The sequence below is a fragment of the Lineus longissimus genome, chromosome 1 (assembly GCF_910592395.1).
Source record: "Lineus longissimus chromosome 1, tnLinLong1.2, whole genome shotgun sequence".
Lineage (NCBI taxonomy): Eukaryota > Metazoa > Nemertea > Pilidiophora > Heteronemertea > Lineidae > Lineus > Lineus longissimus.
In genome coordinates, this window is record NC_088308.1 from 25716595 (window position 1) to 25742998 (window position 26404).

Sequence of the window (26404 nt, forward strand, 5' to 3'; positions counted from 1 at the left end):
TTTAATTGTGAAATAATTTGCAAGATTTTTCCAAATAAAATTCTATTGTCTTAAATATTCCAGTATTTCTTTGAATTGCTATTTGGAGACAAAAAGAGGCGCAGGACTGTCATGTTGTTGTGAATTCCAAATCTACCTGATATTGTCACAACCATGTCTTCAAATGATGATAGATTGCAGAAAGACCTTTTTGACAAGTCGTCCCACTTACGAAAAAGATCTCAGATTCACAATGGTAAAATCGGAGTTTACCATGCTCTCCATGGTGAATGCAGCATTCACCATGGTGAATTTCAGAGTTAAAATATTTCACCGTCCCAATTCACCATGGTGAAGTGCCTACCATGGTGAAATTGAGAAAATTTTTTTCCTAGGGGCCTGTCTACTCTCCTCGGGCTTTGATACTAGGCCATGGAGCATGTAGTCAAGTCACAACCTAGTTGGTCATTAGCATGGCCAAATCGCAAGCAGCCACGAGAAATGTGTCACGACCAGCAATTCTAATGGAAAAATGAAATGATAGGTTGGTCTCTAACTGTCCTGATCTTGTGGCATATGAGACAGTCCAATGAGTGTTGTCACAATCAGCTTGTCACAAAAGCTCGCCATTCCAAGCATCAACACTGAGATAAAAACAAATTTAATGAAATCATATCTTTATTAGCAATCTATTTTCACAAGTAGTTGCGCAGATTATTTAGTCCTGACCTCTGGCAGTGATGAAAGGGGTCATATCGTTTAAAAGAACCATATCCCGATTGGTTTAGGTTACATTCACCAGTCCATTGCATTGATGACAGTTTTTTAAACTATCAAGACAAGACCTGTATCACCTTGCGTATTCTTTCATATTCTTCTTCATTTTGGTCTGAAAACAGAAAAATAAGGTACATTAAAAACTTGTCAATTTCATCATCTCCGACAGAAATGCTGGGTCGAGCAATTCCCAGCAAAGCCCTCCCCACTCAGTCTAGCATACCGCACCTGTTACAACACTTGCCGAAACGCTACACCCAACACACCCAAAACATTTTTTTCCTCAGGATTAATGACTTTACCAATTACTTGACCACCCTGATGGAGAGCTACCTATACTATTATCATTCATCACCATAAACATAACCACAAGTCTTTATCAATTCTTGCTAATAGAGATGAATAATTAATTTTATAACATTTCTATGAATTCTTTCAGCCCTTTACCTTCTTTCTCAGCTTCATCCATAACATTCAGCCTCTTCTCAGCCTCCTCTAATGTCTTTACTCGTCCTTTTCCAACAAGGCCATCAAGATATGACAGGAGAATTTCAAAGTCGGCCTCAGGTAACTGGAATTAAACAAAACAATAAGAATGGAAATTCAGCATTTACAGGTTTTCCACAATGCTTTCAGAGATCTGTTTATTTGGTTGTCATAACCAAACTAGATTTGGATTTGGTTGTTACAACCAAACCAGAAAAAATAAAGCCTTGTATTTTAAGCTTCAAGATACTCTATGTTCTTATATAAACTGATCATAGTAGTAGTATAGTTACCTTATCTACATCATACATGGAATTCAGGAGTATCATCTGTTTAACTTTCTCAAACTTCCAACCTTTGCGGTCATTCTGCCATTTCCGAAGGTAATCTACTGCACGGTCGATTCGACTCCCACCCTCATCATCATCAGCAGAATGACTCCCTTTAGAGTTCTTTGGCTTTTTCTTTTTCTTTGCACTGGAGGTAGTCCTATCACTATCATTAACACAACTGTTCTTTTCTTTGTCCACACAATCGACACCTTTCTCCTTCTTTTTTGATTTCTTTTCTTTTTTCTTTTTTGAGACGCTATCAATTCCAAAATCATCAGCCACCACTAAATCTGATTCATCAGGACATGTCTCTTCCTTTGTTTTCCTCTTTTTCTTTTTAACAGTGCTTGCTGGCTCAAAGGTAGCATCCACTGACACTTCAAAGTCCTTACTTCTGGATTTCTTCTTTTCACTCAATTGTGATTCCACTGTTTCATGAGTACTTCCAACAAAAGCCTCTTCTGACCATCTTTTCTTCTTTGGAATCAACTGAGAATCACTTTTGATTTCATCATTGTCACTCTTTCTTTTTTTCTTCTTTTTCTTGAGCTCAGCAGATTCGAGTTCTCTTTCTTCACTTGAACATTCTTCTTTATCAATTTTCTGTTTCTTCATTTTGTTGTCCAACCAGATTCTGCAATCAAAAGTAACAAAAATGGCTAAAACAAGGACTAACACGGAAGGGAACACCAAAAAAAATAAGGCAGAATGATTCAGAGAGAGGCAGGGATTAGACTGGGATTGTCTCTCGACTATTTGTCATCATGTGCATAACGTGACACCTCAAAGAATACATTTGAATTGTTGAGTGACATCTATCATGGGAAAAAGAGTACAACAGGGTCAGGAGAGGCAATTTGGGACACCCTGCTGTAGTGTACAGTGTACTGTAGTGTACCGACAAACTGGTGAAGACATACAGATACATTTCCTCCGAGAGTGAACAATTACCCGAATACTGATTTCACGTAACCTTCGCCTCCAGATACTTCGATATACTAGCTAACAGTTAAATGCATATTATATCAAATTCGGACGTAATAAACTATGTTAAACGTACTTTATTGCAACACAGCTGATTAGCACGTGTATTTATTTACCCGGAAGTAGTAATTTTCTGCTCTCCATCGACAGAAGAGTGAAATACGTGTCTGCTGCAAACATTTTAGTTTTTCTCGACGAAATCACCGATTTGTTACATAATGAACTGGAAAACGGTTCAAACAGACTAATTAAATAAGTATTCAATATATGAAGACACACTGCAAACCTCTATTTAGACAATTAGAATCTTCTTTGGGTAAGTATTAGAACGTTTTCATGGGGACTTTTCTGAATTTTTGGTTTAGCGCCACCTATTACTTATTGTATGAACTGAAATCTTCCTCAATATTCTGCCCCAATGCTGTAGTCAATCCACAAAAGTGACTTATTACTGGATAGGCTCATGAATGGTCTGCCTTACTTGAGGCTAGAGTCCAATGAGTTGTTGACGGCAGTCACTACTATTGTTCAGTCATCACCAGAGACAACATTGTCTATGTCATTGTCACAACCATGCCCGTCCGGAGACACTATGGATGGAGAAAGTCACAACCTATGTTCCATTATTCTAGATTGTGTGTCCTTATCATCATCATTGATTAAATGACAAATGCCTATAATTTGCAGTTTAAAGATCCACAATGGTCCGAATTCTGAGTACTGGAGAGATTGTTCAGGATGACGATCCAAGGCTTAGACCTGGTGGTGCCAATGGGCCATCGAGAAATAGAATGGTGAGTTTTTCAAGAAGTGTCAAATAGAACAGTTGGACAGAAATTCTCTATCAAATAACTATTATATCAGGTCAAAGTTTATGTGACATGTGTAAGAAGAGTCAGCTTTCTCTCTCTCGCAAGGAAGCACTTGGGTTGGACCAGGATTATTTACACAACCTTGATGACGCTGACAGATTGTTCATCAGTGATTCTTCTCCACTCGGCTACATTTCAGTCCTTGTGTTATCATGCCAATGAGAATGTTTCTGTGAGAACATTGCTGACATACTTTATTTGTTGACAAGATATGATGGTAATATGTATTTCTGCCATACTTGACTCAAGTCTGCAATTCTTACCAACCTCAGCCTGTGGCCTTGGAGAGTTTCCTCTTTTACAGATGTTTTTCTTTTTTCTAATTCAAGGGCCACATTCAACACGATGAAGATGATGAAGATCGACAGCGACGAGAAGGACAAGGTGGGCGTGTTGGAAACCAAGCAGCATCCGTCTTTGATGCATTTAGTGAACGTTTACGTGCTTTGGGTATCCCTCGGTGGAACCTTGGACCTTATGTTGTAGAACCTATAGTTTCAGTAGGATTTCTCGTAGCATTATTATTGGCTGGATTCAGAGGACTAATATTTGCCGGAATTTTATTCTTTGTGTCCAAATACAGCCAACAAGGAGGATTTGGAGGATGGTTTGGAGGAAATCCACGAGGTCCATCACCTGGGCGGGGACCGCCACCAAGCCATGGACATGGGCAGGGTACACAGAGTGGACAGCCTGGGCAAGGGCAGGGAAATAATGGGGGTAGAAAATGGGGATCTGGTGAAGGACAGAGACTTGGCCATAGCTAGACATTACTGAGAATTTTGAAGGATCTAAATGTTGATTGAAATTATGACAAGAGAGCCCAGCCAGGAGCCCAAAACAAATTCAATGTGCCTATTAGATTTTGGTCCCCATCTCATTCATTTGTACATGGCGAGATATTTTAAAGTGAAAGAAGTGAAAGTTCTTTGTTGAATTTCTCTGTCAACACTGCAATGAAATTAAAAAATATCCAGCCAACATCTTGGAGGTCAAACTGGCGACCCCATTACTATTTTTTGTGGATACTTTTGAAAGTGTTTTGAAATCAAAATTTTCAGAATTTATCAAATTGCAGTGTTCTCTTTTTAGATTCAGATAAAATAATGGTGCCGCAAAGTCATTCTGTATTAATTATGTAAAACTATCCATATATCTGAATAATATATATAGCTTGTAAATAAACTTTCTGACTTTTTATTCCCTGGTACAATTTGAATAATTTGCTGATATCTTCTACAAAGATATTCTGCCCATTTAACAACGTTGCTTCATCCAATTAAGTTCAAAACCGTGCAATGTGTGGAGAAGATACAGTATTGCCATAGTTACCCATTGCCATGCCAATGTCAAGGACTTCCTTTGAGACATCAATGAACACTTCAATGATGTACCTTCTTACAAGTCGTGTCAACCATACTTTCCTTTTAACAGTTTATTGAACCTGGGATCAAGACTAACAGAAAGCTCATCAGCACTAAATGATTAACAACCAGTAATGCATTATATTAGAATTTATTTTAATATGTGAATACACTATACTTTGGTTGTCATAATGGCTTTTACATGATTTGCTGCGGATTAACTAGAGCACATTAGGTGAATCAATGTTGTGGATTCCCTTTGCCCCCCCCCCCCCCTCCCCAATATCAAAAAACAAAACTATCAGGAATGGTGACCTTGTTTCATAACAGCAATATACATACAAGCATAATTTACATGTGCCGTTTCATAAGCTAGACATTCACTCTTGAGTGAAAACAGGTAGTTTAAGTTCTGAATCACAAATTTGGAAAAATATCAACAACAGATTCAACAAACAAGAATAGTTTATGGCAAGCATCATTAATCAATAAACTGCAGCTATTATGTTTTATACACAGGTAAAAAGTAACGTCCTTCTCCCTGATGAAGTGGTGTGACCCGATTGCTCAATCAATGTTAGAGACCAACGCCAGCGTGAGCTTAACTAAATATTTGTAAGCTCAACTAAATGTTATCTCCTTCAGTAAATTTCATTTACAATAGTAGTATTAGGACTCTAACAACAACATTATTGCTAACAATGATTCAGAGAGGGTCATCATATTATACCAGAAAGTCACAGATGGACTTTATGTGGGACACTTTTGATCAAGGCCAAAACATCACTTGTTTGTTGAATCCTTTTTGTTCCACTGCAATGTTCAGTCAGCTTCCATGAAGTGGCATACTGATGATTATAAATCATTGTTCCGTATGAATCGGTTTCCTTCGGAATGTTTACCGTAGTAGACATACTTGCATGTACCAAAAGTGCCTGAAAAAGAAGTTCAGGCCGTTAAAATCACATTTCAAAGCAATGCCAGTTGACATCATATCTAGCCAATGAAATATTTTACATTGATAATTTCAGCACTGGCAGCCCATTCTCTCATACTGGTAACCTCACTTATTCACTGTAGCATGATATTCGAAGTTTACCTACCGACAGGCTGCCGAGGATTCTTCGCGTCTGAATTAGGCAATGGAGTGTATGGTGAGGAAGACTGATGGGGGAGACTGCGATCTTCTTCTACCATCTGCAAAGAAAGAAGTGGTCATATTTAGTCCAGGACAGATCCGACAAGAATGTGTCAAGCAACAAAGGATATCAAGTCTAAAGAGACCGAGCTATTTTGAGAACAGAGGTCATGACTGAATCCTATGATGTGACAGACTGATTTGAGAGTCAATCAATCAGTGCAATGTAGCAATTCCTTCCCAAAGGATAGTCTTTTCACCGCATTTTTCAAAATTGCACTTGTGTCCTGTGCCCTTGAATTGGTGAAGATATTTCTCCTATTTATACTCACATCATCAGCTGGTCGTACAACCTTCATAAAATGTCCCTTCTGTATGGCTTCTTTTCTCTCATCATTCTTCACAGGAGTCGAGTCGATGAACTTAAGTTTTGGAAGTCGATGTAATAAGTAAACTCTGGAAAGCATGAAAGGATGAGAAGTGTATTTCTCTTGCAGTTTTAATCGTGACTCGAATCATGAAAATGGTCCTCTTCTTCTTAATTTGCTCTAAGCGTGTTAGTTTTATGTCACTACAGTTGGGCATCATTTTACAGGCCTGGCAAAATTGTCTTCAGCCAAGCCCCTGAAGATTTTTGCTTGTCATGGTATAAATACATAGAATCTAGGTCTCATGTGATGAGTACTATTTACGGTGCATAAAATTGTGTACCTGTATCTTTGATAATCCTCCTCATCTTTATCAAAACTGGACAGCTGATTTGGACAGGCGATATTTCCCAGGAGACTCAGGTATGTCAATGACGGTAAGCTTGCCTGTATTTTATCGACGAGGTTATCCAAGCTGACTATCTGAGAACCAAGGGTCAAGAGAAATGGCAGAACAATTTAGCATATATTCATAGACTCTAGAGTGACAGTTACACTACCATGGTACAGTGGTCTTCAGCTTTCACCATTTGGGCATCACTTAAGCTAGGCACCAATCATCATGGTGAAGTATTTACGCTTTTGGCACTGATTTGAGTCCACATCAGATTCCACAGGGTCACATGCGAACAGGTACCAAGTTTTAGAGATGAAGATTAAAAGGATACCCTATTTTTATTCAACATCAATGTGTGGAGGTTCTTCATGACTGGAAAGATGACAGAGTCACCAAGGTCATTGTTATCCAAGATAAGTTCCTCCAACTTGGTAAATGCTTCCAATCCCTCAAGACTCCTGGAAATGAGAATTTAGAACATACAGATCTTTCAATTTTAATATACTGTGTTGAAGCTAAATGCCAGTTGAGGAGTGTCTGTACATGAGGCCTATCAAGTCATTCTGTCGATGGATTGGGACTGGAGTGATCTATACATGACATACGAGCTCACGTAATAAGGTAGTCCGAACACGCATGTACAAATTAGATGAAGGTGAACAGTGTCTCACCTTAAAGTGTTAAAACTTAGGTCCAATCTTGTTGTTGCCTGGGAATAACATGATAGCTCATCAGGAATTCTGGTCAAATCCTTCCCTATACATGTTAGCTAAAAGAAAAGCATAAACATGTCAACTATTTGCTTGACAAGGGAGATCAAGATACATTTATTCTTATTGGTGAGATCATTAGATTAATGAGTCTTGAGATATAAATTTCTATGAGTGTTAATAGCAATCTTCATGAATAAAGACTTCAAATAAACTGGTTCAATCATGTGCCCGGTTACGATCTCCATTGGCAAAATGCCAGTAATCTGTGAGGACAATATTCTATCTCTGAGACTGACAGAATGACGATGACACAAGCAAGTCCTTCACTTGTCTTATGACTTCCTAGAATGCCAGATCTATTTTCTGTGCTAGTCACTAGTTCTCTGACCCATCCCAGAAAAGCAAGAGAACTTTGCCAATACAAATGCAGGTTTAGAAAGGTTATATTCCATCAAGTGCAATCATCTTGTTCAAGTGACTGTTATTTTAAATGTCCTATTTTAAAACCTCCTTATCAACATCACCCTTGACTGATAGATGTGCGATATCATGTGCAGTTTAGGCCTATTTTTTACAAAATTATTTCCAATTATCTGTGCACTAACACAGGAGAAATCTGCTCTGCCTAGTGCCTCATCAGCAAAATCTGATAAGCATCTCCTCCCTCTAGTGCTAAAGTTAAAGTGTATCACTGTATGTACACTTCAGTAGTAATAGACTTAAGACGATAAAAGAAAAAAATTCTTCAGACAGTGCATATTATGCAATATGTATTGAATGTCTGAAGTGAGAAGACCTAGTCCTAGCCTACACTATAACATACACTACACCAGGCCGCTACACTTACAGTCTAGACTCTAGACGGTATCTCATGATCCGAGTAGGCATTACCGGTATACACTGCCACTGCAATACTTTGTCAGATGCTATTTAGCCGGCTGAAGGGCGCCTACACAAAAGGCCTATTTTACGTGTAGTAGGCCTATGTGAAACAGACGCACCGAAACCGGCTAAATAGCATCTTCACAGTATCTTCTTTTCTTTAGAATTTTGTTGAAACTTGTTCATGTTGTTTTCCTTTTTTAATTTTACCCACCTGACCATCTCTAAATATGAGATCTTCCTCAGCCACCACACATGCCACAGGCTCTGCCATTCCATTATTGTCACCGTTATCGGCCTGTGAATCTACCATGTCAGCAAGATTCATCTTCATTAAGTGTTAGATAACTTATCTGAGCAAATAGACACTCTTTTTCATCAAAATCCAAATCTCCTCCTTGTCAAAGAGCCCCCATGTTTACGACGGTCACATGATTTCACTGGAGTCGAGGTTGTAGTCAATCAGGTCATTGTTATATCCAATCCACGTTAGCAGGTCATGTGATCTTTGAGATTTCGCGGGAAATGAAATTGTAAACAAACGCACGTGCGCAGGTCAAATGCTGAACAATTTCCCGGTGTTTTGAAAAGGGTTTCGTATTAAAGGGGGACTATGGGTAGGAGCTGGGGGTTAAATTGGTGGTATTCATTTTACTAATAATATGTTCAGTTAGGGCTTTAGTTTGGGTTTGATATGGACTTCGTCGAAGCGCGTTGTTATTTGGTGGTTGTGACTATGTCTCTATAATAATGGAATGAAGGGAACTGTCACTGAAATTGAACGTCCCATATACCGGTATGTGTCTTGGCATGCGGCCTGCCGTCGATCGGGTCGACTCTTAATAGTTTTCTTTGGGTTTCATATCATATCTACACGGACAATTATGTATAGCTATGTAAGTCCGTGGGTATACGAGTCAATTTGGCTTTTTCTAATCCTCGAGTAAAACATTAATAAACCTAAACAAACAATTTTGCTTTTCTATACTTAAAATATGTACAACAAAGGTAGGCCCTATAAAGTTCCTCGCGGGTCGCGGGTTATAAAGAAATTTGTTATTTCTTTTGGATTTGATGTGGACTTCGTCGAAGCGCGTTGTTATTTGGTGGTTGTGACTATGTCTCTATAATAATGGAATGACGGGAACTGTCACTGAAATTGTGTGTCCCATATACCGGTATGTGTCTTGGCATGCGGCCTGCCGTCGATCGGGTCGACTCTTAATAGTTTTCTTTGGTCACTTTCATTGATGATTAAAGCATACATACCCCATCGGGTGTCTCAGTGAGCAGCAAATGACATATTCTGTTCAATATTGTCCTGCTTGTTGGGACAACTCGATCATGTCTGTATATGCTAAATATGTCACGTTATACGGCTTTTGGCCCATCACCAAAATCGAGGGATCGCTTTAGTTGCATTTTCATATCACATAGACTTTCAATACATGGTGAATAAGAAGACGCATTTGTTTGAGAGAAAAGCCAATTTGAACTATCTTTACATTGCATTGTCGATGATGTCCGGATCCCTGCGGTTATATTGAAATGTGGTGAATGCGATTGTACATAAACTAAGTATTAAGGAGTCACGAGACGTCAGTATAATAAGTGTGCAGTGTTGACCATACGTACTGCTCTTCGTGTCAACACAAGGTTTTGGGTGAGGATTGTCAATTCATGCAGTGAAGGACGACATGTTGTGCCGTTGTTTGATTATGTCAAGATAAGGTAGGTTTGCTGTTCAGGAGTGTGATTCTAAGATTCTCCGGGGTCCTTGGGGGGGGGGGGGGTTGTCGCATCCGTAAATCACCGCTCACTAATGGAGATTATGTCAGGGGGTCTCCAGCTTGCCCTGAGGGCTTTTGTGAGGCAACTGCCTGGTCGTCTCAGCTCAATTGTCCAGGGTTGATCTTTGAGAGAGCGACAGGCAGACAATACCGCAGCCATGCATCTTAATAGGACACTTCTTCAGGGGCCACCTATGCGTTACCATTGTCGTCCAAAATATGTCCAGGTGCACGGTGCATGGATGTCTCTTGAGGGAAAGTGAGAGATGTCGGTTGCTTTATTGTCTTCCATTTCGGCGTATGAAATAATGAGTCCATTAAATATGAGTGCTTTTGCATGAAAGATATAATATGTAGTGTCGGGTAATATTATGAACCATATCAGTTATGTCAGTAAAATTTCAAGTTTATAATTGCGTTTATTGATAAATTTGTTGACATATATGAAAACCACACTAGATTTGAATACAAGAGAAGTCGTAATATACTTCGATAAACGACAAAAGCACAATCTATGCGTATGTGTATTTCATACATGCACTTTTAAAGCGCCCGGCAAATCACTGCGCTGACGTTTGTAAGCCAAGCATGCACATGGTGGAGACAAACACAGCAAACTATATTTTGCCTTCTTGCTCAGTCCAACTTCCTTCTATAACTATATTTCCCTCCTAGCTCCTCAAATCTGCGACAAAGACTTAGAAGGTTTTTTGTGTGTTTTCAGTGAGACAGCCCGTGGGATACAATCAAGACACATAGAGCTGCAGCGGATTCGATAGCTTGGAAGTCGATAAGAAAGTCAATCCGTTTCCCAAATTCTTGCGGAGACGACTGAAGACAGCGCTCGGATTCCTCCACTTTGCGGAAAACGAGGCGAAAGAAACTGCAGTGGTGTTGATGAATTAATTTTGGATATTAAGGACAGGTGAAAGAACTCAAAACGGTACTTCAAGGTGCAAAGGATTATCAGACGCGAAATTTGGTGTTTTCGCGTCTATATACACGAAGACAACCACGACTGCCGGACGTTTTTGTTGGTAATTTTGTCTCCTAGTTCTTTGAAACCATGACTGATTATAACTCAGTGTACAACAGCAGCACTATCTGGGCTGCCAACACAACCAACTTTAATCGCACCATCAAAATATATTCAAAGGAACAGGAACAAGCGGCCATATATGTCATTGCGGTGGTTATGACATATGCATGTTCCATTTTTGCGCTACTGACGTTGGTCCTCTGTAAAAAGAAGCCAGGTGTTGTGCACACGGACCGTGATGTGGACCGTTTCTTGCGAGATATCGAATCTGTCCGCGACGCCTTGCGCAAACGAGATCAGAAATACGAGGTGAACAGATTCATCCGGGGAATATCAACAACCACAGAAGGTGAATTAGCGCGCAGCCACAGTATGGATGCGTCTTTAGAGAGTAAAGGTGTCAGGATCAAACCTCCATTGCGCCGTGCCGTGTCCGAGGTAGTTAGGGCCGCCAAGTTTGCCGATGCCGCAGCTAGTTCGTTTGAGGCGGTCTCCTCAGATTCTGAGACGTCTTTGTCCCCCATGTTCCAAACTATGGTAAATCCACCATCCTACGAGGAACTTAAGATGAAATCACGCGGGGGATTAACCGACAGGAAACATTGTCAGAACTGTTCATGCCATCTCATTGACATGCGACATCAAATACATTTTGTGTCTGTCCCTGTCTTGCCGCCCCGGACGGAAGTTGCACTGGTTCACCAACCAAGCGCTTCTGTAAGGTTATCAAACTTGACTGGAGAACGAAACCAGCCGTCTTTACCAAACGTTTCTCATAGCAACCCTGTTTCCCAAAAAAACGGGCGAATGTTACACTCATCTTCAGGGCCGACGCGTATCCCCCGGCCTGTCATAACGACCACGATGCCCCCCATGCCTTTTATAAATGAAAACGAGGAGCATGGTAGCTTACGAACAGAAACAGGTCCTCTAGAATCAAAAAGGCTACAATTTACTGGGAGAAAACTTGATATGAAAGGATGCGTCTCACCTGGGGAGACTTCAGGAAAATTAAAGGTGCTAAATCTCCGACGTGAAAATGACTCTAATCGCAACCGGGTGAATTCAACAGATGATGAACCGACGGTTACGTCTCCCTTGATTGGGGCAACGGCACTCTAGAGTGACAGAGCCCAAGGCATGTGCTTTTGAGAAGGTTCGAAATGTACACTCATCATAGACATGACGTCAGGACTTTTGTTTCGGAGACACTAACCTCTTGATTAAATTGATGATTTTATAGATTTTACCATCATGGTTTTGATAAAATGCGTTGCTCATTTCGACTAGGTTGTGATAAGCTTTGGAGAAGGTTCTTCTCATCTAGTTGCATAATGATTGAAAACTATGATGACTATACTGATGACACGTGCCTCCGTCCAACATCAAAAGCGATTACTATACATTATGCCCTCCTATTTAGATCATCAATAAAGAATATACTTTTGTATAAAATGGTTGATACGCCCATTCCTATTACGAATGTCTTCCTATACAAGAGTAAACGACTTATTCAGCTCAAATATTATCATTTAATCGAGTAAGCCCCAATTCTGTGAAGTACTTCAGGAGCCGCCACAACTTCCAAGTCCGAAGCACTGGAGTTATGGAAGAACATTACTAAGAAGTGCTACCACGGAAACGTTGCGACGACACCTGGTCGGTTTTACAGTAATGAGAGAACGCGATCAATTTCCCACTTCCTCACAACGTCATGTACGTGCACAATTATGTTCAACTGACCCAGATATGATGTCGAAACCAAGGTGACGGGACCATGCGATGACATATTTCAACAATACGGATTGAGACAGAAGCATAGTTACAGTACCTAAATGCTGCCATGGTACCATTGAAATAGGGAGGGAAGCTGGTGAAGAATGTCTTGTCACATTATCAGCCACCTACAAAAGACATGGAGACAGGAGCGTTGGTTGACCAACGTGCTGATGGAGCAGCGACACATTCCAGATCCTGAAGGACCACACCTGTGCACACATTCCCTCCTCGAGAAAAAATCATTTCTGCTGAACAAGTCAACACTACGGGCATTTGAAAGAAGACGTTAGCATTCTACTAACTGGAGACAGACTGCAAATGCTATTTTGGGGGTGAAGGCAGTACAATCGCAACACATCTCTCAATCAGAAGACAGAGCAACGACAACATTTGTCCTGAAAAGAAGGCTTTATAAAAAGAGAATGAATGAATGAGCCAGTGCATTATTTCAAAAACCTTTACATTTTATTAACAGGTGATCATCTCACATGATACATAGGACAACAGGACTATCAGCTCTGAAACACACACATTACTTTAATTCCTCGTTGGCTCACTTTCATCTGGTTCCAAAAGGCACTACTGTCAAGTTGGTCAGGAGGAATTGTCACAATCAAGTGACATCTTGATCATCACCGACACATAAATGTCACTATCCTTTAGGTTGTCAAAGCTCCTGAACGGTTTTACAGTACTGTAAAACCTAAACAGGAGTTGCACAAGAATATTTGCTTCTTGGACTGATTTCTTCAATTAGACAACCAACCTTACTTGACCAAATGTTTATAGACCAATGTCAACCATGCCTTATCTGCATCTCTTCAAGAACATATTGAAACATTGTCTATTTCAATGATCTATAGCATTATCAATATCTCTCAAAATCCTATGAAACGTCCACAGATTAGTATCATTAGTATCGTCTTCCGTTCAATGTCTTTATTCCAATTCCACCTCGCCTCCGACTGCTTCTAAAGCTGCTTTCAATTGTTCAGCTTCATCCTTTCCAACATCAGTTTTTACATTCGTAGGAGTGGATTCAACAAATTTTTTGGCCTGAAAAAATGATGAGAGAGCTTGCTGAATGTGTTGAAAGAGGAGTCCACAAATTACTGACAGCAATCTGACCTGTAACTATTGTACAAACAGCTCTAAGTAGAAGATAACACAGGGTTGAGTCTGGAGTCTACACAATCAGTCGGCGAGTTTCCTCAGACCCGAGTGGTTGTGTTATGGAATAATCTCCAACAAGAGTTCAGTAAATGTTTGACAAGCTGTGAACTCAAGAAGGGGAAGGGCCAATCCCAGGCTTGTAACAGGCAGTACTGCTCTTAGAACCTGCATTGATACTCACATATATTGGGTACAAAATTGATGTCGTATAGTCAGTTAACAAAGGTTAATGGGACCTGCCTGTTGTACCTCACCACCAGGGCCCAGTAATTCAATGCTAAACTCCTTAAAAGTGTCTCAAAGAAACTATAAGGGAATTGCAGAATTTCATTTACCTGAACTAAATTCATCCCAGCTACTAAATTCTTTATTTCTTTGATAATTTGTATTTTCTTTGATGCATCAAATTTGATTAATTTTACTGTGAATGATGTTTTTTCTTTCTTTGTGGCAACCTCTTCTTCCTCTTCCTATATTAAGAAGCACAAAAAATAGAAAGTTACAATTAGAAATTTTCTTGAATTAAGCATGGAGGCAAAAAAGTGACATAAAAAACGAAATGAATTTATGCTTAACAAGTGATAGTTACTAACTGAGGTATAAGATAAGTGGATATGTTCAAGTAATTTCTAAAGCATCAAGACTGACAAGATTGTGATTGAAAGAGATTTTCATCATGTTAACTCTGCAAAGTGATGAGAACCAAGGACGATTCTGGAGAGATACCTACGACAGGAGCTGCAGCTGCTGACATAGCACCCATTGCCATCATTGGTGTGTCTTGGATATTTAGGGTTTTCTGAAAATAACATTTCAAATGTAGTAGCAGAAGTAAGATCATGAAACAAAGTAACTGCATGATGAGTACTTTTACACTTGCCTTTTCTTTTAGCAGGAAAACAAGAATTGCTAAAGTAACAGCTCTAAATTCAGTTCATTTCTTTGCTTGGTGATTATACAGTTATTCCATCATTGCAGATTGATTAACATATTCAACTATGGTTTGATAGTTACTCATGTTACTCACTGAATGGAAATGCGAAACTACTTTTGAGATGTCACTCACCTTTAAAAGCTCATTCAGGTCAGACACTTCTAAGAGAGTTAATTTGGATATATCACCAACTATCTGATGAATTTTCTCTGGGTAATTTTTCTCCATCCCTTCATGACTTGGAGATAAAAGAGCATCTGTCGAGCAATTATTTTTCAGCACCACAACTGGTGCTGCTTGGACACTCTTTCTTAGGAGGCTGTTGAAAAAAATCATAATTTAAGTCATGTTACAAGGTTTGGTCGCTGTCAACCTATCCTAGACTAGTCATAGAACACAAGTTCTCCCCCGGCCCTGTGCATGTTGTGGGTGTAAGTTTGACTGCATGCTGGATGAATCGGGCTTTTTTGGGACATGCTGTCGGTAATGAAATGAATGCCGTTTCTCGGTTTGACTGACTTTGAGCACTTTTGGAATTTACCTGAACCGTGATAATCTGAGCGGTGATATAAACCGCATTATTTGTCTACTTGATTGCATATTTTGCTTTAAAATGTACGACTGAACGACAAAGAAGGGAAGAGTGCGTTAATCAAGTTGCTGGCTTCGCAACACGCTTGTTGGCTGATCCTTAATTGGTCCCCCAATTCTGTGCCAAGTGTTCAATTTACATGCGCCCGCTGAAATGGCGCTCAGTCAGATGCAGCCGTCTGTTCAGATAATCTTATCAAAACCAAAATGCACATTATTTCAAATAATGAAGCCAGTGTATAAAATTACATGTATATAGTTATTCTCAAATATAGTGCGATATAAAAGCATTGATACCAGTATATGGAGAACAGCGCAAAAATGTTTTCTTCGTTTCGGATTACTAATCCTTATTTTTTAGCAACCCTAAAAATGCGCATGCGTACTCAGAAAAAGAAACTGAAAATTGCCCGGATGTAAAAATTTAGCGAGTACGACTGTCGAGACTAGCTATTTATTGAATTTTCTGGTGCGTTTTGCTCATATTTTCTTTCATTTCCACGTTGTGATTGTATTATTTGATATATAGAACAAGTTGTCATCACATCCACAAGGCCCTGTTGGTGATGTAAAGCTCAAAAATGCTGACCAAAATAACCGGCGTGCGTCCACAGTCGTCGAATCCAGCATGTCCTCGGTCGTGGTCGGTGTAACGGTATTTAGAGTCCCTCTGAAAAAGTGTTCTAGCAATAATTCACGTAGTGGTTGTCTTGTTGGTCGCATGATAGAAAGAGCAACAACGTATGGTACTAAGTGTACGGTACCACTCCCGAAAAAATGCAGGCTGCCATTTCCCATGCCATACTAGTACCAACCATGTCGACATGACACTGGCAGTGGCACTACCGTAGCATTTAGAGTTTAATTTTTTCTCTTTTCAGGTTTAAGAATATGCCTTGATATGCCAGCTAGCTCCTCCGATTCGGTCACTCCAGTGGAAGCATCTCTGCGAGCTTCGTTAGGTGGCAAGGACAGTCTTGACCAGCAGCTGGCAGCCTCATCAACCAAAGTGCTGTTACAAAAAATTGACTTTACTCCAGCACAGAAATCCTGCTCTTTTGAACCTGATAGAATCAAAGCCAAGTATGTCCTGCTGAATCCCAGTGGAGCACCATCAGAGGCATTTGATGGAAAAACTCGCAAAAAGATGAACCGTGAGTGTATGTTTGTTTAGAAACTGTCTTCACTCTTGTCTCAGTCTTAGTACGCTATTTGTCATTACTTTTGATTGGAAGAAGTGGAGTTTGAATTGTTTAAGTGCTCTCTACAAAGTCATCATTCAGCGTTATCACTTTTTATATGAACTCGGGCCTAAGCCATTTGAGCACTTTTCAGTGCTAAATATAGATGGTGGACATACCATTTCTTGAGATGTAAGCATATTGTAAGTAAAAATTGTTTCCCATTTCAGCTGGTAATACAAATGGGAAAACATCAAGTCTCATCGAAAAAGTACCTGATGATGGGATACCTCCGCCAAAGATTGTCTTGTTCTCCAAGAATGTGGACATGCACTGGAAGGCGGTTCGCAAAGTTGGGGCTGGTCTTCACAATATGGGAAACACGTGCTTCCTCAATTCCACACTGCAGTGTCTTACCTACACTGCACCATTGGCGAATTACCTCATGACAGATGACCATCCACAGAAATGTAAGTAATCGTTGATTGAAATGTACCACTGAGGTCAATACTATTCTATTGAGACAGGTTTAGAGACCAGCAGGTGATGTTTAGACTGTCAAACATGTATGTTGAAATGTGATCTGACAATGTTGGTCATCACTATTCACTTACATGACCCCCTTGTACTCGGAGAGAAGGTTTCGAACTACCCAAAGCTTAGTATTAGTAGTACTTGGTTATAATTTGAACATGTGAACTCAAAACCATTCCTCTTTTCAGGTAAGGTTGTAGGATTCTGCATGATGTGTGAACTACAGCGGCACATGAGAAGGTGCTTTGAAAAACCAGGAAATGCCATTCGACCCCAGACAATATTGCTGAAACTGAATAGTATTGCTAAGCACATGCACTGGGGAAGACAAGAGGATGCCCATGAGTTCTTGCGTTATGTTGTCGATTCCATGCAGAAGTCTGCCCTAATTGGATATAACAAGTAAGTCATGTAATAAAAGCTTTACAAGTACCCTTCCCAGTAATGGTGGTCAGTTTAATTATAATGCATTGTGCTGCTTTAAAATGCACCTATTCTTAATGCTCTGATAATAATCAGCTAGTGAAGATGATTGGTCTTACAAATTGTTTCCCTTTGTTTTAGGTTAGACCGTATCAGTAAAGAGACCACAGTTGTCAACAAGGTTTTTGGTGGATTCCTGAGAAGCCAAGGTAATAAGTCTAAACAACGGCTGGCAAATGTCAGGATCTATATAATCTGAATTGTTGAGTATTATTTGTCCTGGTAGCATTGTCCTGGTTTGAATCTTTCTGCTTCACCAAAATGAAGATAACGAGTGCCTTTTATCAATCAAAGTCTTCCACGGACTGCTTTGTTTAGATAATTTCCACTCATTCTCATATTGACAAGAAAACACTTTGGAAATTAAGTCAAATGTTAATCTGCTGTATTCTCATTTGCTTTCATTGTCTTTCAGTGACGTGTCTGCGATGTAAGGAGAAGTCAAATACATATGATCCGTGCATGGACATCAGCTTAGACATAAAGGCAAGTCGGTTCTTCTCTCTTACAATTCAACTTTACAGAGCAATTTCTGTATATATTTGTGGTTATCTGATTACGGATATCCTGTCCTATGTCATCAAGAAATTTTTTATTTCAAGACTTGTTTACAAGTTCCTGGTGAAATCAATTCGATTACCGTATTTTCCGGCGTATGACCCGCGGCTTTTTGCCCTCAAACAGGCCCAAAAAGTGGGAGTGCGGGTAATACAAAGGTGCGGGTCTTGCGTGGATTCTGAGAGGGATAAGCCCCAACCCCAAAGAAAAAAAAGGGGACCAAACTGGTTACTTGATAAGGATTTATGTCCATCGTTTTCGCATTGTTTTCAACCAATATTTCCGCCATGATCGCATAGTTTGTGATGTCTCCGCTAGGGAAAATAGTTACGGCCATGCTGGAATTGATCCACTTTGGTTAACAATTAAAAAAAACATGGCGGTTCTAGGATGTCAACATCAATGAATGGCTTACTATTTTTGGAGAATGCGGGTCTTGGAGCAGTGCGGGTCATAATCAGGTGCGGGTCTTGCGTGGCTTTAGGTAATGGTCAAAGGGGGTGCGGGTCATAGGGCAGTGCGGGGGATAATCCGGAAAATACGGTACTTATTGTTATGAATGTTTTCATTTTTTCTTTTTTCAGAATGTGCCAAGCATTCAGAAAGCATTTGAAAAGTTTGTTCATCCAGAGACATTGGATTGTGACAACGCATATCATTGCCCGAGGTATGTTGGCATTGGTTTATTGACGCATTGAATAGGGCAGAGTGACAGTAAATAACTGAGGTTGAACTGGGCTGCTAGTAGCACACAATTTGTAAAAGTCAGTGCCACTCACAACTGGTGTATGTAATGAAAAAATGAAATTTCTGGTATGGGTCAAAAGTTGGCTTCGTGTAGGTTTTCTACAAGATTCAAACACTTTGAAATGGCATATTTTGTTTTTCAGGTGTAAAAACAAGGTTTCCGCTACAAAGAGGTTTTCTGTTCACCGGCCACCAAATGCATTGACCATTCAGCTCAAGAGGTTTGACTACAACAAATCTTTCGGGGGGAAGATCACTCGGCATATACACTTTTCAGACAGACTGGATATCAGACCCTACATGAGTGTAAATCATGTTAGTATTCATTGGCTTGAGATCTATAATAAGTTGTGATGATGTGATAATATGTAGCAGCTCTCCCATTTATACATTTCATTCCCAGAATTGTCTTGATGCAGTATTAAAACAAAACTCTCAGCAAATAAATTTTGGTACATTGCATAGTTTGCCAATCTCAACTTGGTCAGTACAGTAGTGTTTAAGCAAAAGTTCTCTTGCTATATATTTTTCAGGGCGAACCAGTGAATTATCAGCTTTATGGTGTATTGGTCCATTCAGGGATGGGCTGTACGTCAGGACATTACTACTGCTATGTCAAGTCGCCAAGCCAGGTCTGGCATTGCATGAATGATGCATCTGTAAGTTGACTTCAGAGGAGCACAAAGAATTCAGTGTCTTGACATGCTTAATCATGTCGTTCCATTTGGGTAGTCCACCTTCATCCATAGTCTTCTTTCTTTAGGCGTTGCTTTTGGGGTACAGCCAAGTCGGCCACTGATCATTTTCAATATCAGGAGTTCCCGTTTCCGTTCCAGTTTGTGTGGCAGGCAGATGTCCTGAACTTTTGAAAATTTTTGCATTGAGTTACCAAATTGCTTCAAAGAAGCAGACGCAGACACTATTTTCCCCACAACTATATAAACTTGAGTAGGTTATTCATTCCTTTGAGGTGTGTTTTCCAGGTGTCCCAAGTTGGTGCTAGCCGTGTATTCAACTCGGAAGCCTACCTCCTGTTCTACAATAGAATGTTACCAAGGAAACCTCAGATCACCGATATGCCTCAGAAAGTTACTGAGAATGGGCCCAGGTTGCCTAACAACATCTTCAATCCAGCCACGTCAAAATCTAATGGACCACTTAGTAAGTTTTTGGTCGAAGGGTTGAAATTGTTTGAATAGATGACATTTTTTGTATGGCGTCTTCTATTAAGTGTTAAAAGAGTTTTTATACAAAGATCAAAGCTTATAATGGAAGTAGTTGCATCAAAACAGTAGTACATCACATGATGACAAAACTTTTCCACATAAGCAGCCTGTCCAACAGTGTTTTCTTTGATGATACTGAACTCAATTATAATCTCCTGTATCTATTTTTCAGCCCACAAAGCAAATGACATGGGAATCCCAGTGTCAAGAAAACCCTCGGCAACTGTGACAGGTCCAACCAAGCTGATAGGACCTCAAAAACCACCAAATGCTCCAACAACAATCCCACTTCCCAACAAACGTGATAAAGTGTCATTCGGCATCCGGCCAATCCACTCAACACCACAGTCATCCAGTTCACATATCGAATCACAGAAGCCAAGGATTGTGATGCATATCAAGAAGAATGGTCATAGCTATGCTGTTGAGAATAAGGCCGAAAAGATAGTGAATGGAATTGGAAAGAAGGGTTCTGGGCTTGTGCCATACGGGGAGGAGTCTTCAGACTCTGAACATGAGAACCGCTCTACTGTTGTCAATCACAAGAAGCCAGAGGATAAAAGTAAACAGTTCACCAAGCAGACCACTGAATCTAATGTGTCAGAAATAATGTCCCCTTCTCTTTCAAAGGAAAAGAAAAGTGTTGAAGTTTCTGCCAAGAACTTTACGAGAACGAATGGTCCTACCATTTCTCTTAAGAAAAATACTGTGGGTGGTACAAGTCCTGAGAAGAAATCTTTTAGTGGTGTTACCAGTCCTGTTTACCAATCTTCTAGTGGTGGTGCTAGTCCAGATAAGAAATCTAATGGTGGGACCAGTCCTGTCAAGAAGTCCAGTGGTGGTACAATTCCTGTTAAGAATTCTAAGAGTGAACCTACCTTAGTTCCCTCCAGAGATCTTACTGCAGAGCTCAAAAGTAGTGCGTGTTTGGCCAGTCTGAATTTGAACAGTGGTTCTGTAAGCCCGACAAAGGCAGCGTTAAGTTCTGCTAAGACGTTTGGTCCGCTGCAGCGCAGCATCAGTGATTCTCATCTTAGTGTACAAACAACTCTTCCTGCTAAAATCAATGCGACAACGCCATGGAACGTTCAGTTTAAAGACTCTGCTATCTCGCCTTCCTTGGGGTCAGAATCAAGTAATACAAGTATAAACTCCACTACTGGTGAGTGGAAGGTTCAGGATTCGGGGAAAGCTCAGGAGTTTGGACCTCATGTTGCAGCTGGATGGACTGTTACTAAAAATGGTGGACCGTTAGAGAATGGGCATGTTTTGCCTGTGTCACATAAAAGTTCTGACAATCAAAGTAAAAAAGTTCAAGTTGAAAGGGAGTTGCCAAGTGATATGGAAAAACCGAAATTGAAACCGTTGATACTTGCTCGGAGAGACAAGGAGGAAAAGGAAGAAAAGGATCCACTGACTTTGCATATATTTAAGAAAAATGGCAAAAAGGAGAAAGTGAACGGTGACCCGTTCAATCATAAGGATGCCAAGGCGGATTCTGAGATTGACAAGTCAAGTTCTGAGGATAAATGGACAGTTAAACAAAAGCTCCTTGAGGAGGAGGCAGAACAGGTGCACCGCAGCAAGAAACATAAGAAACACAAGAAGCAGAAGAAGCATAAGAAAGAAATTTCTGATTTCAAGTATGAAAAGTTGGATGAAAGTACAGATACTGGGCACAAAAAACACAAGAAGAAGAAAAAGAAAAAGCATAAACGAAAGGACAATGAAAAAGAGGAAGTTCCCAAGTTTGACAGTGTTCACAGGCATGATGATAAAGATGATGCTTATCACAGGCATCATGATAAAGTTGATGGTCATAAACATCATGATGTTAGTTACAAACACAAGTATGATTCTGAACGACTTTCAGACCGGAATGAAACAGATCACAGGCGCTGTGATAAAAAGGATTCCGAGGACCGGTATGATAAAAATAGAGACTATGGCTATAAGCATCACAGGAAGGATGATGGTGATCACAGGCATCATGATAAAAAGCTCTCATCTCCCGATGATCATACGTTTCATAAAAAGAAATCTGAGGATAATTACGGGAATGAAAAATCACGGAAACGATCCTCACCTGATGATGATTATCACAAGTCGGAGAGTAAAAAGGCCAAGACTGACTATCGGTGTGAGTTGTCTGGTCGGTCAAAAGAAGGACACCAGTTGCACGAAAAGGAAAGAGAGAAATCAAGACATGCTGGTGAGTTATATTTAGAACCTGGCTTGGTCGTAATTTGACAGTTTAGAATCAAAACATATTTTCACTTGGCGTGGTTGCCTCTAAGCCAAGAGCTGCAAACGTGGGTTTGAATCTTGTGCCAAACTGAGAGCCAATTAATTGGATGTACTTGTGTGGTTTCTAGGATATCAATTTCCTAGCTCTTGACGGCTGCATTAAATGAAACATGAAATGAGGTTCTTTGTGTCGAGTGTAACTTGAAGAGGAGCTAAAATACAATCTGCCCCGAGGCTTATGATTTAAAGGCCTGCCTACACCCCACCCTTCAAATTTCAGCTCCAGTACAGCATTGGGATCAGCATGTGAAAGAGGGCTACAAGAGACGCCATGGTCAGCACGAACCTGTCAAATCCAAATCATTCTGGGATGGAACGAGAACATATGGAGTAGCTGAGGAACTTGAGAAACAGTCATCAAGTCGAGGTTATGGTGGGTCAGGTAGGTAGTGGTTTTAGATCCACAGACTAACTTAAACGAAGACCCATAGAAATCCCACAGAAATAATGTGCCTTGGTTGAGAGGGACTGGGCCTATTATGGCGCCATGCTGAACACCTAAGTGAGGTACACTAGAGTCTAGGAATGAAGAAAGAGTAAGCAGGAGTCCTTGCCTTAACTTCCCGATCGTTAAAGCTACAGTCTTGTCATTTCTCTTTATAGTACCATCTTGGGATGGTGGACAGAGTCACCTTGACCAGGAGGTGGAACGAGACCGCAAGCGGGATTCTAAACGTGCTTGGGCAGATGATTATGAAGATGAACTGGATCAAGGAAAGGTACAATAAGTCTTGAATTTAGTCACCCATCCTTGAACAAGTCTTGTTGGATGATTGTCTATGCTGTTGGTATTGGCTTTGATACTTAGTCGCTTGGTCGGAAAACATGGTTTGTAAGTGGTAATGTGTCAATTGCCAAGTCAATTATGCAGTGAATTCCCAACTCAGAATGATTTTGTTTTTACAGGCAAAGAAGTACAAGGCAAATATCAGTAAATCAAGCTCTAATCTTGGTGATCGGCCAAACATCTTCCAGAAGTTCCAAGATCTAAGGAATGAGACTGGCGACAAGGTAAGTAAAAGTGTCTCCACCAATTTCCCATGAGGCCACAAGATTTTCAAAGCACTGAATTCTTTTAGTCGCTCTGGCTGTATTCTTGTTACTAACTTCTTGTTTCTCTTCTGATTTCAGATACGATTCGAAAGTCCTCAAAGTGAACGTGACCCATATAGATCGTCCAAATCGCATCACTCTCATCACAATCACAGTTCAGATCATCATCGCCATAACAGTCAGTCACGTCAATACAGTAGCCATCAACATCGCCACTGACACAGGCTACTACAAATCATTCAATAGGTGCAACCATTTCTGAACTCAAGGACGTTATAGGTGATAAAATCTAATACTACGAGAACAGAAATTGTGTGCAATTTTATCAACGTGTTGTCTTTCATGACTGGTGTGTGCAGTCAATGCAAAGATAGCTAGACATATGAAACTTTGTATAGATACTATTTAAATTCAACTTTGAAAAGATATTTTCAAAAAAATGTATGTTATTTATAACTACTCTAAGAATTTTGTAGTTGGGTAATACTGTACAGTGTTCTGTTTCATGTGTAGGAAATGGTTCAAACAATTGTGATCACATCCTTCTCGCAAACTGGATGCGTATTGAACATGTCGTTCTTCATGAAGCTTTTGCTACAGTTTTAAAGGCTAACTCCTTTCGTACAAAGAGTTGAAATTTGAATTTGAATTTGAAGTTCAACAGTGCCGTTGTATTGGCTGATCTAAAAAAATACTGTTAAAACCATGTTTCAGCGAATTTTTTCCTGAGTTACAAGAAGAAGAAAAGAGTACCAACAGCGTAGGCCTTTTAATTAGGGCAGCCCTGAGGCATTGTGTTTGTCTGAATAGCTATGATAACGAATCATTTTAGTTGGTTTAATGTCCTCAGGTTGTCCTTTGAGACCACCAGGTGAGTTATCTTTTGGGGTAAAGCATGCTGAATTCTGTGGATTTCGAGTGTAACTTCTGTATGTCTTCTACCATATGACATAAGATGTTATGGAGTGCAGCTTTTGGGCATGATCTAGTATTTCTCATGAATTCATTGGGGGGAGAGCACGCGGTAGCTATCCATGAAGTAAATATGCACAAACTGTGGCTACATCCTGCTGCGTTGATCAGTTTCCTAGATTATCAAGTAATCTTATATTCTTACACCTGTTATATTCTTAGTACATGTTAATGATTTTATAAGTCGGGAAAGTGTATTTGGTTTCATATGTAAGTATTATGATATTATTATTTTCTGCAAACAGGCGAACCATTTTAACTACTTTAGCGTTTAGTGTCTTTCTGTGAAGGGGATCTTTTTGTGATTGGAGTGCGTTAAATTTGCAGTTCCGGGATTTTGATACATGAATTGTTGGACTTTATGAATAATGAATTTTCTCTAAAAAAACTTTCAGGGTTGAGTGTACTTTGAATGGCATTCACATAGATTTGAGCAACTGGACATTTGCTGATCTACGACCACGTACACCTGGCTTTAGATAGCGAAATGAAGTTGTTACGTGATTTCAACAGTACCTCGTTGTGTGACGTCCTGTACCAAATGGTTTTGCACTGAGATAACGTCACGTGTTTGCTGTCTTGTATGGCAGCAGTGCTTGTAATCTGTACCTTTGAGCTAACCACTTGACAATACTCAGTTGTGTTCTTCTCATGCCTTTGTTATGTTGTTGATTTCCCTGGAATATGTCAGCTTCAATTTGAATGCCGAGTTTTGGGCATTAAGCTTATATTGAAAGGAGAGGTTAGAATTTACATATGAAGTGCAACATAAAATTGTGACTCGCTCTACCAAAACTAGGCGCTTGTCGCATCTGAACTCGACAGGTTGATACGGACTTGTTGTTCATTTCCCTATTGTAGACCTTTTGTGAAATCTATTACAAACTCATTTGGTCACATTTCACAAAAGGTCTACAATAGGGAAATGAACAACAAGTCCGTATCAACCTGTCAAGTTCAGATGCGACAAGCGCCTAGTTTTGGTAGAGCGAGTCACAATTATGTCCCCTGGCTTCATGAAATAATCTTATGGAATCTTCGGAATTTGATTAAAACTAGTCTAGGCTTCTTCCTTAACTTCTTGTACACTTAATGATTGATAGTCTGACAAACATCATTTTAACCCAAATTGAATTTGATTATTTTATTCAATGATTTAAATACGAGTTGAATTGATTAATTTATTCAACTAAAAAGGATTTCAAATCTATTTTGGCAGTAACTTGGTTAGGTCTATGTGGTTTTCATTTGTGAATGTGTGATGCTATATGGTCTTTATATTGAAGATGCAGTGTGGCATTTTAAACACAGCATTGCTTATAATATGAGCGTTATGTTATGATGGCAGGGAGAAGACGATTGATTGAAGATGTCAGTTAAATCTTGATAATTATGAATAAATAATTATGATGTACCAGAGAAAAACTTCCTCTTTTTCTGTTCAAAATGGATGGATCGTGATACACAATCAGTCCCACTGGTCTGGTATTTGAACCATGCAGTCTAATGCACCCTTGGAGTTGCTGCTGTTGTATTTCTGTGTTCATGAGGAGTTACCAGTGATCTCCTGCAGACGCTAGGAGAGACAGTCACATTCTGTATCCAACTGCCATTTACATCATCCAAAGATGTTGGCCAGGAGTGGGGTCGGGGTTTTTAAACGCCTCTTGGTCAGTTTAATCCCATTCTATGTTCACTGCTTCAGAAGAAGAGCAGTCATGTTCGAGACCAGCTGGTCTGAAGAC

General features: G+C 39.9%; 6 protein-coding genes across 8 annotated transcripts; 3 read left to right on the forward strand and 3 right to left on the reverse strand.

Annotated features, from left to right (window-relative positions):
* Nucleotides 1–675: 675 nt before the first annotated feature.
* LOC135502067 (uncharacterized protein C7orf50 homolog) lies at nt 676–2679 on the reverse strand. 2 transcript variants are annotated; one of them, XM_064794607.1, is made up of 4 exons: nt 2635–2679; nt 1536–2208; nt 1204–1327; nt 676–868 (listed from the first exon to the last, which is right to left on the reverse strand). In XM_064794607.1, the coding sequence occupies exons 2-4, from the start codon at nt 2187–2189 to the stop codon at nt 813–815; spliced, it is 834 nt and encodes a 277-aa protein (XP_064650677.1). In that variant the 5' UTR covers nt 2190–2208; nt 2635–2679; the 3' UTR covers nt 676–812. The 2 variants fall into 2 exon arrangements, with proteins under 2 accessions (XP_064650677.1, XP_064650769.1); XM_064794699.1 differs by lacking the exon at nt 2635–2679 and adding an exon at nt 2369–2430.
* A 6-nt stretch (nt 2680–2685) lies between these two features.
* Nucleotides 2686–4615, forward strand: LOC135502161 (protein FAM241B-like). The gene is made up of 3 exons (XM_064794823.1): nt 2686–2874; nt 3246–3352; nt 3760–4615. The coding sequence occupies exons 2-3, from the start codon at nt 3260–3262 to the stop codon at nt 4195–4197; spliced, it is 531 nt and encodes a 176-aa protein (XP_064650893.1). The 5' UTR covers nt 2686–2874; nt 3246–3259; the 3' UTR covers nt 4198–4615.
* A 311-nt stretch (nt 4616–4926) lies between these two features.
* Nucleotides 4927–8718, reverse strand: LOC135494136 (leucine-rich melanocyte differentiation-associated protein-like). Its single transcript, XM_064781939.1, has 7 exons — nt 8507–8718; nt 7369–7466; nt 7029–7155; nt 6644–6783; nt 6265–6388; nt 5898–5991; nt 4927–5729 (listed from the first exon to the last, which is right to left on the reverse strand). Exons 1-7 carry the CDS (start codon nt 8624–8626, stop codon nt 5650–5652), a joined length of 783 nt encoding a protein of 260 aa, XP_064638009.1. The 5' UTR covers nt 8627–8718; the 3' UTR covers nt 4927–5649.
* Nucleotides 8719–9890: 1172 nt separating this feature from the next.
* Nucleotides 9891–13028, forward strand: LOC135502236 (uncharacterized). The gene is made up of 2 exons (XM_064794936.1): nt 9891–10023; nt 10807–13028. The coding sequence occupies exon 2, from the start codon at nt 11149–11151 to the stop codon at nt 12241–12243; it is 1095 nt and encodes a 364-aa protein (XP_064651006.1). The 5' UTR covers nt 9891–10023; nt 10807–11148; the 3' UTR covers nt 12244–13028.
* Nucleotides 13029–13343: 315 nt separating this feature from the next.
* On the reverse strand, nt 13344–15733 carry LOC135502305 (large ribosomal subunit protein bL12m-like). Its single transcript, XM_064795065.1, has 5 exons — nt 15549–15733; nt 15140–15326; nt 14804–14872; nt 14409–14543; nt 13344–13956 (listed from the first exon to the last, which is right to left on the reverse strand). Exons 1-5 carry the CDS (start codon nt 15605–15607, stop codon nt 13840–13842), a joined length of 567 nt encoding a protein of 188 aa, XP_064651135.1. The 5' UTR covers nt 15608–15733; the 3' UTR covers nt 13344–13839.
* Nucleotides 15734–15999: 266 nt separating this feature from the next.
* Nucleotides 16000–25474, forward strand: LOC135494124 (ubiquitin carboxyl-terminal hydrolase 36-like). 2 transcript variants are annotated; one of them, XM_064781919.1, is made up of 15 exons: nt 16000–16067; nt 16480–16758; nt 17010–17249; nt 17502–17715; nt 17878–17945; nt 18212–18282; nt 18939–19021; nt 19245–19416; nt 19635–19760; nt 20085–20262; nt 20500–22539; nt 22855–23016; nt 23238–23353; nt 23541–23645; nt 23766–25474. In XM_064781919.1, exons 2-15 carry the CDS (start codon nt 16500–16502, stop codon nt 23904–23906), a joined length of 3975 nt encoding a protein of 1324 aa, XP_064637989.1. In that variant the 5' UTR covers nt 16000–16067; nt 16480–16499; the 3' UTR covers nt 23907–25474. The 2 variants fall into 2 exon arrangements, with proteins under 2 accessions (XP_064637989.1, XP_064637995.1); XM_064781925.1 differs by having other exon boundaries at nt 16480–16752.
* Nucleotides 25475–26404: the final 930 nt, after the last annotated feature.

What these genes read in the sequence shown, in the direction of transcription:
- LOC135502067 (XM_064794607.1), bottom strand. Translation starts at nt 2,189, where the DNA reads ATGAAGAAACAGAAAATTGATAAAGAAGAATGTTCAAGTGAAGAAAGA. An exon ending in CCATGTATGATGTAGATAAG is followed by an intron (nt 1,328 to 1,535) that starts GTAACTATACTA and finishes GTTTAATTCCAG; the next exon opens with TTACCTGAGGCCGACTTTGA. An exon ending in GGATGAAGCTGAGAAAGAAG is followed by an intron (nt 869 to 1,203) that starts GTAAAGGGCTGA and finishes TTCTGTTTTCAG; the next exon opens with ACCAAAATGAAGAAGAATAT.
- LOC135502161 (XM_064794823.1), top strand. Translation starts at nt 3,260, where the DNA reads ATGGTCCGAATTCTGAGTACTGGAGAGATTGTTCAGGATGACGATCCA. An exon ending in GGCCATCGAGAAATAGAATG is followed by an intron (nt 3,353 to 3,759) that starts GTGAGTTTTTCA and finishes TTCTAATTCAAG; the next exon opens with GGCCACATTCAACACGATGA.
- LOC135502236 (XM_064794936.1), top strand. Translation starts at nt 11,149, where the DNA reads ATGACTGATTATAACTCAGTGTACAACAGCAGCACTATCTGGGCTGCC.
- LOC135494124 (XM_064781919.1), top strand. Translation starts at nt 16,500, where the DNA reads ATGCCAGCTAGCTCCTCCGATTCGGTCACTCCAGTGGAAGCATCTCTG. An exon ending in GCCCTAATTGGATATAACAA is followed by an intron (nt 17,716 to 17,877) that starts GTAAGTCATGTA and finishes CCTTTGTTTTAG; the next exon opens with GTTAGACCGTATCAGTAAAG. An exon ending in AGAGAAATCAAGACATGCTG is followed by an intron (nt 22,540 to 22,854) that starts GTGAGTTATATT and finishes TTCAAATTTCAG; the next exon opens with CTCCAGTACAGCATTGGGAT.
- LOC135502305 (XM_064795065.1), bottom strand. Translation starts at nt 15,607, where the DNA reads ATGCAATCAAGTAGACAAATAATGCGGTTTATATCACCGCTCAGATTA. An exon ending in CTCAGATTATCACGGTTCAG is followed by an intron (nt 15,327 to 15,548) that starts GTAAATTCCAAA and finishes TTTTTTCAACAG; the next exon opens with CCTCCTAAGAAAGAGTGTCC. An exon ending in CTGGGATGAATTTAGTTCAG is followed by an intron (nt 13,957 to 14,408) that starts GTAAATGAAATT and finishes TCATTTTTTCAG; the next exon opens with GCCAAAAAATTTGTTGAATC.
- LOC135494136 (XM_064781939.1), bottom strand. Translation starts at nt 8,626, where the DNA reads ATGAAGATGAATCTTGCTGACATGGTAGATTCACAGGCCGATAACGGT. An exon ending in TCATATTTAGAGATGGTCAG is followed by an intron (nt 7,467 to 8,506) that starts GTGGGTAAAATT and finishes CTTTTCTTTTAG; the next exon opens with CTAACATGTATAGGGAAGGA. An exon ending in TTGTACGACCAGCTGATGAT is followed by an intron (nt 5,992 to 6,264) that starts GTGAGTATAAAT and finishes CTTTCTTTGCAG; the next exon opens with ATGGTAGAAGAAGATCGCAG.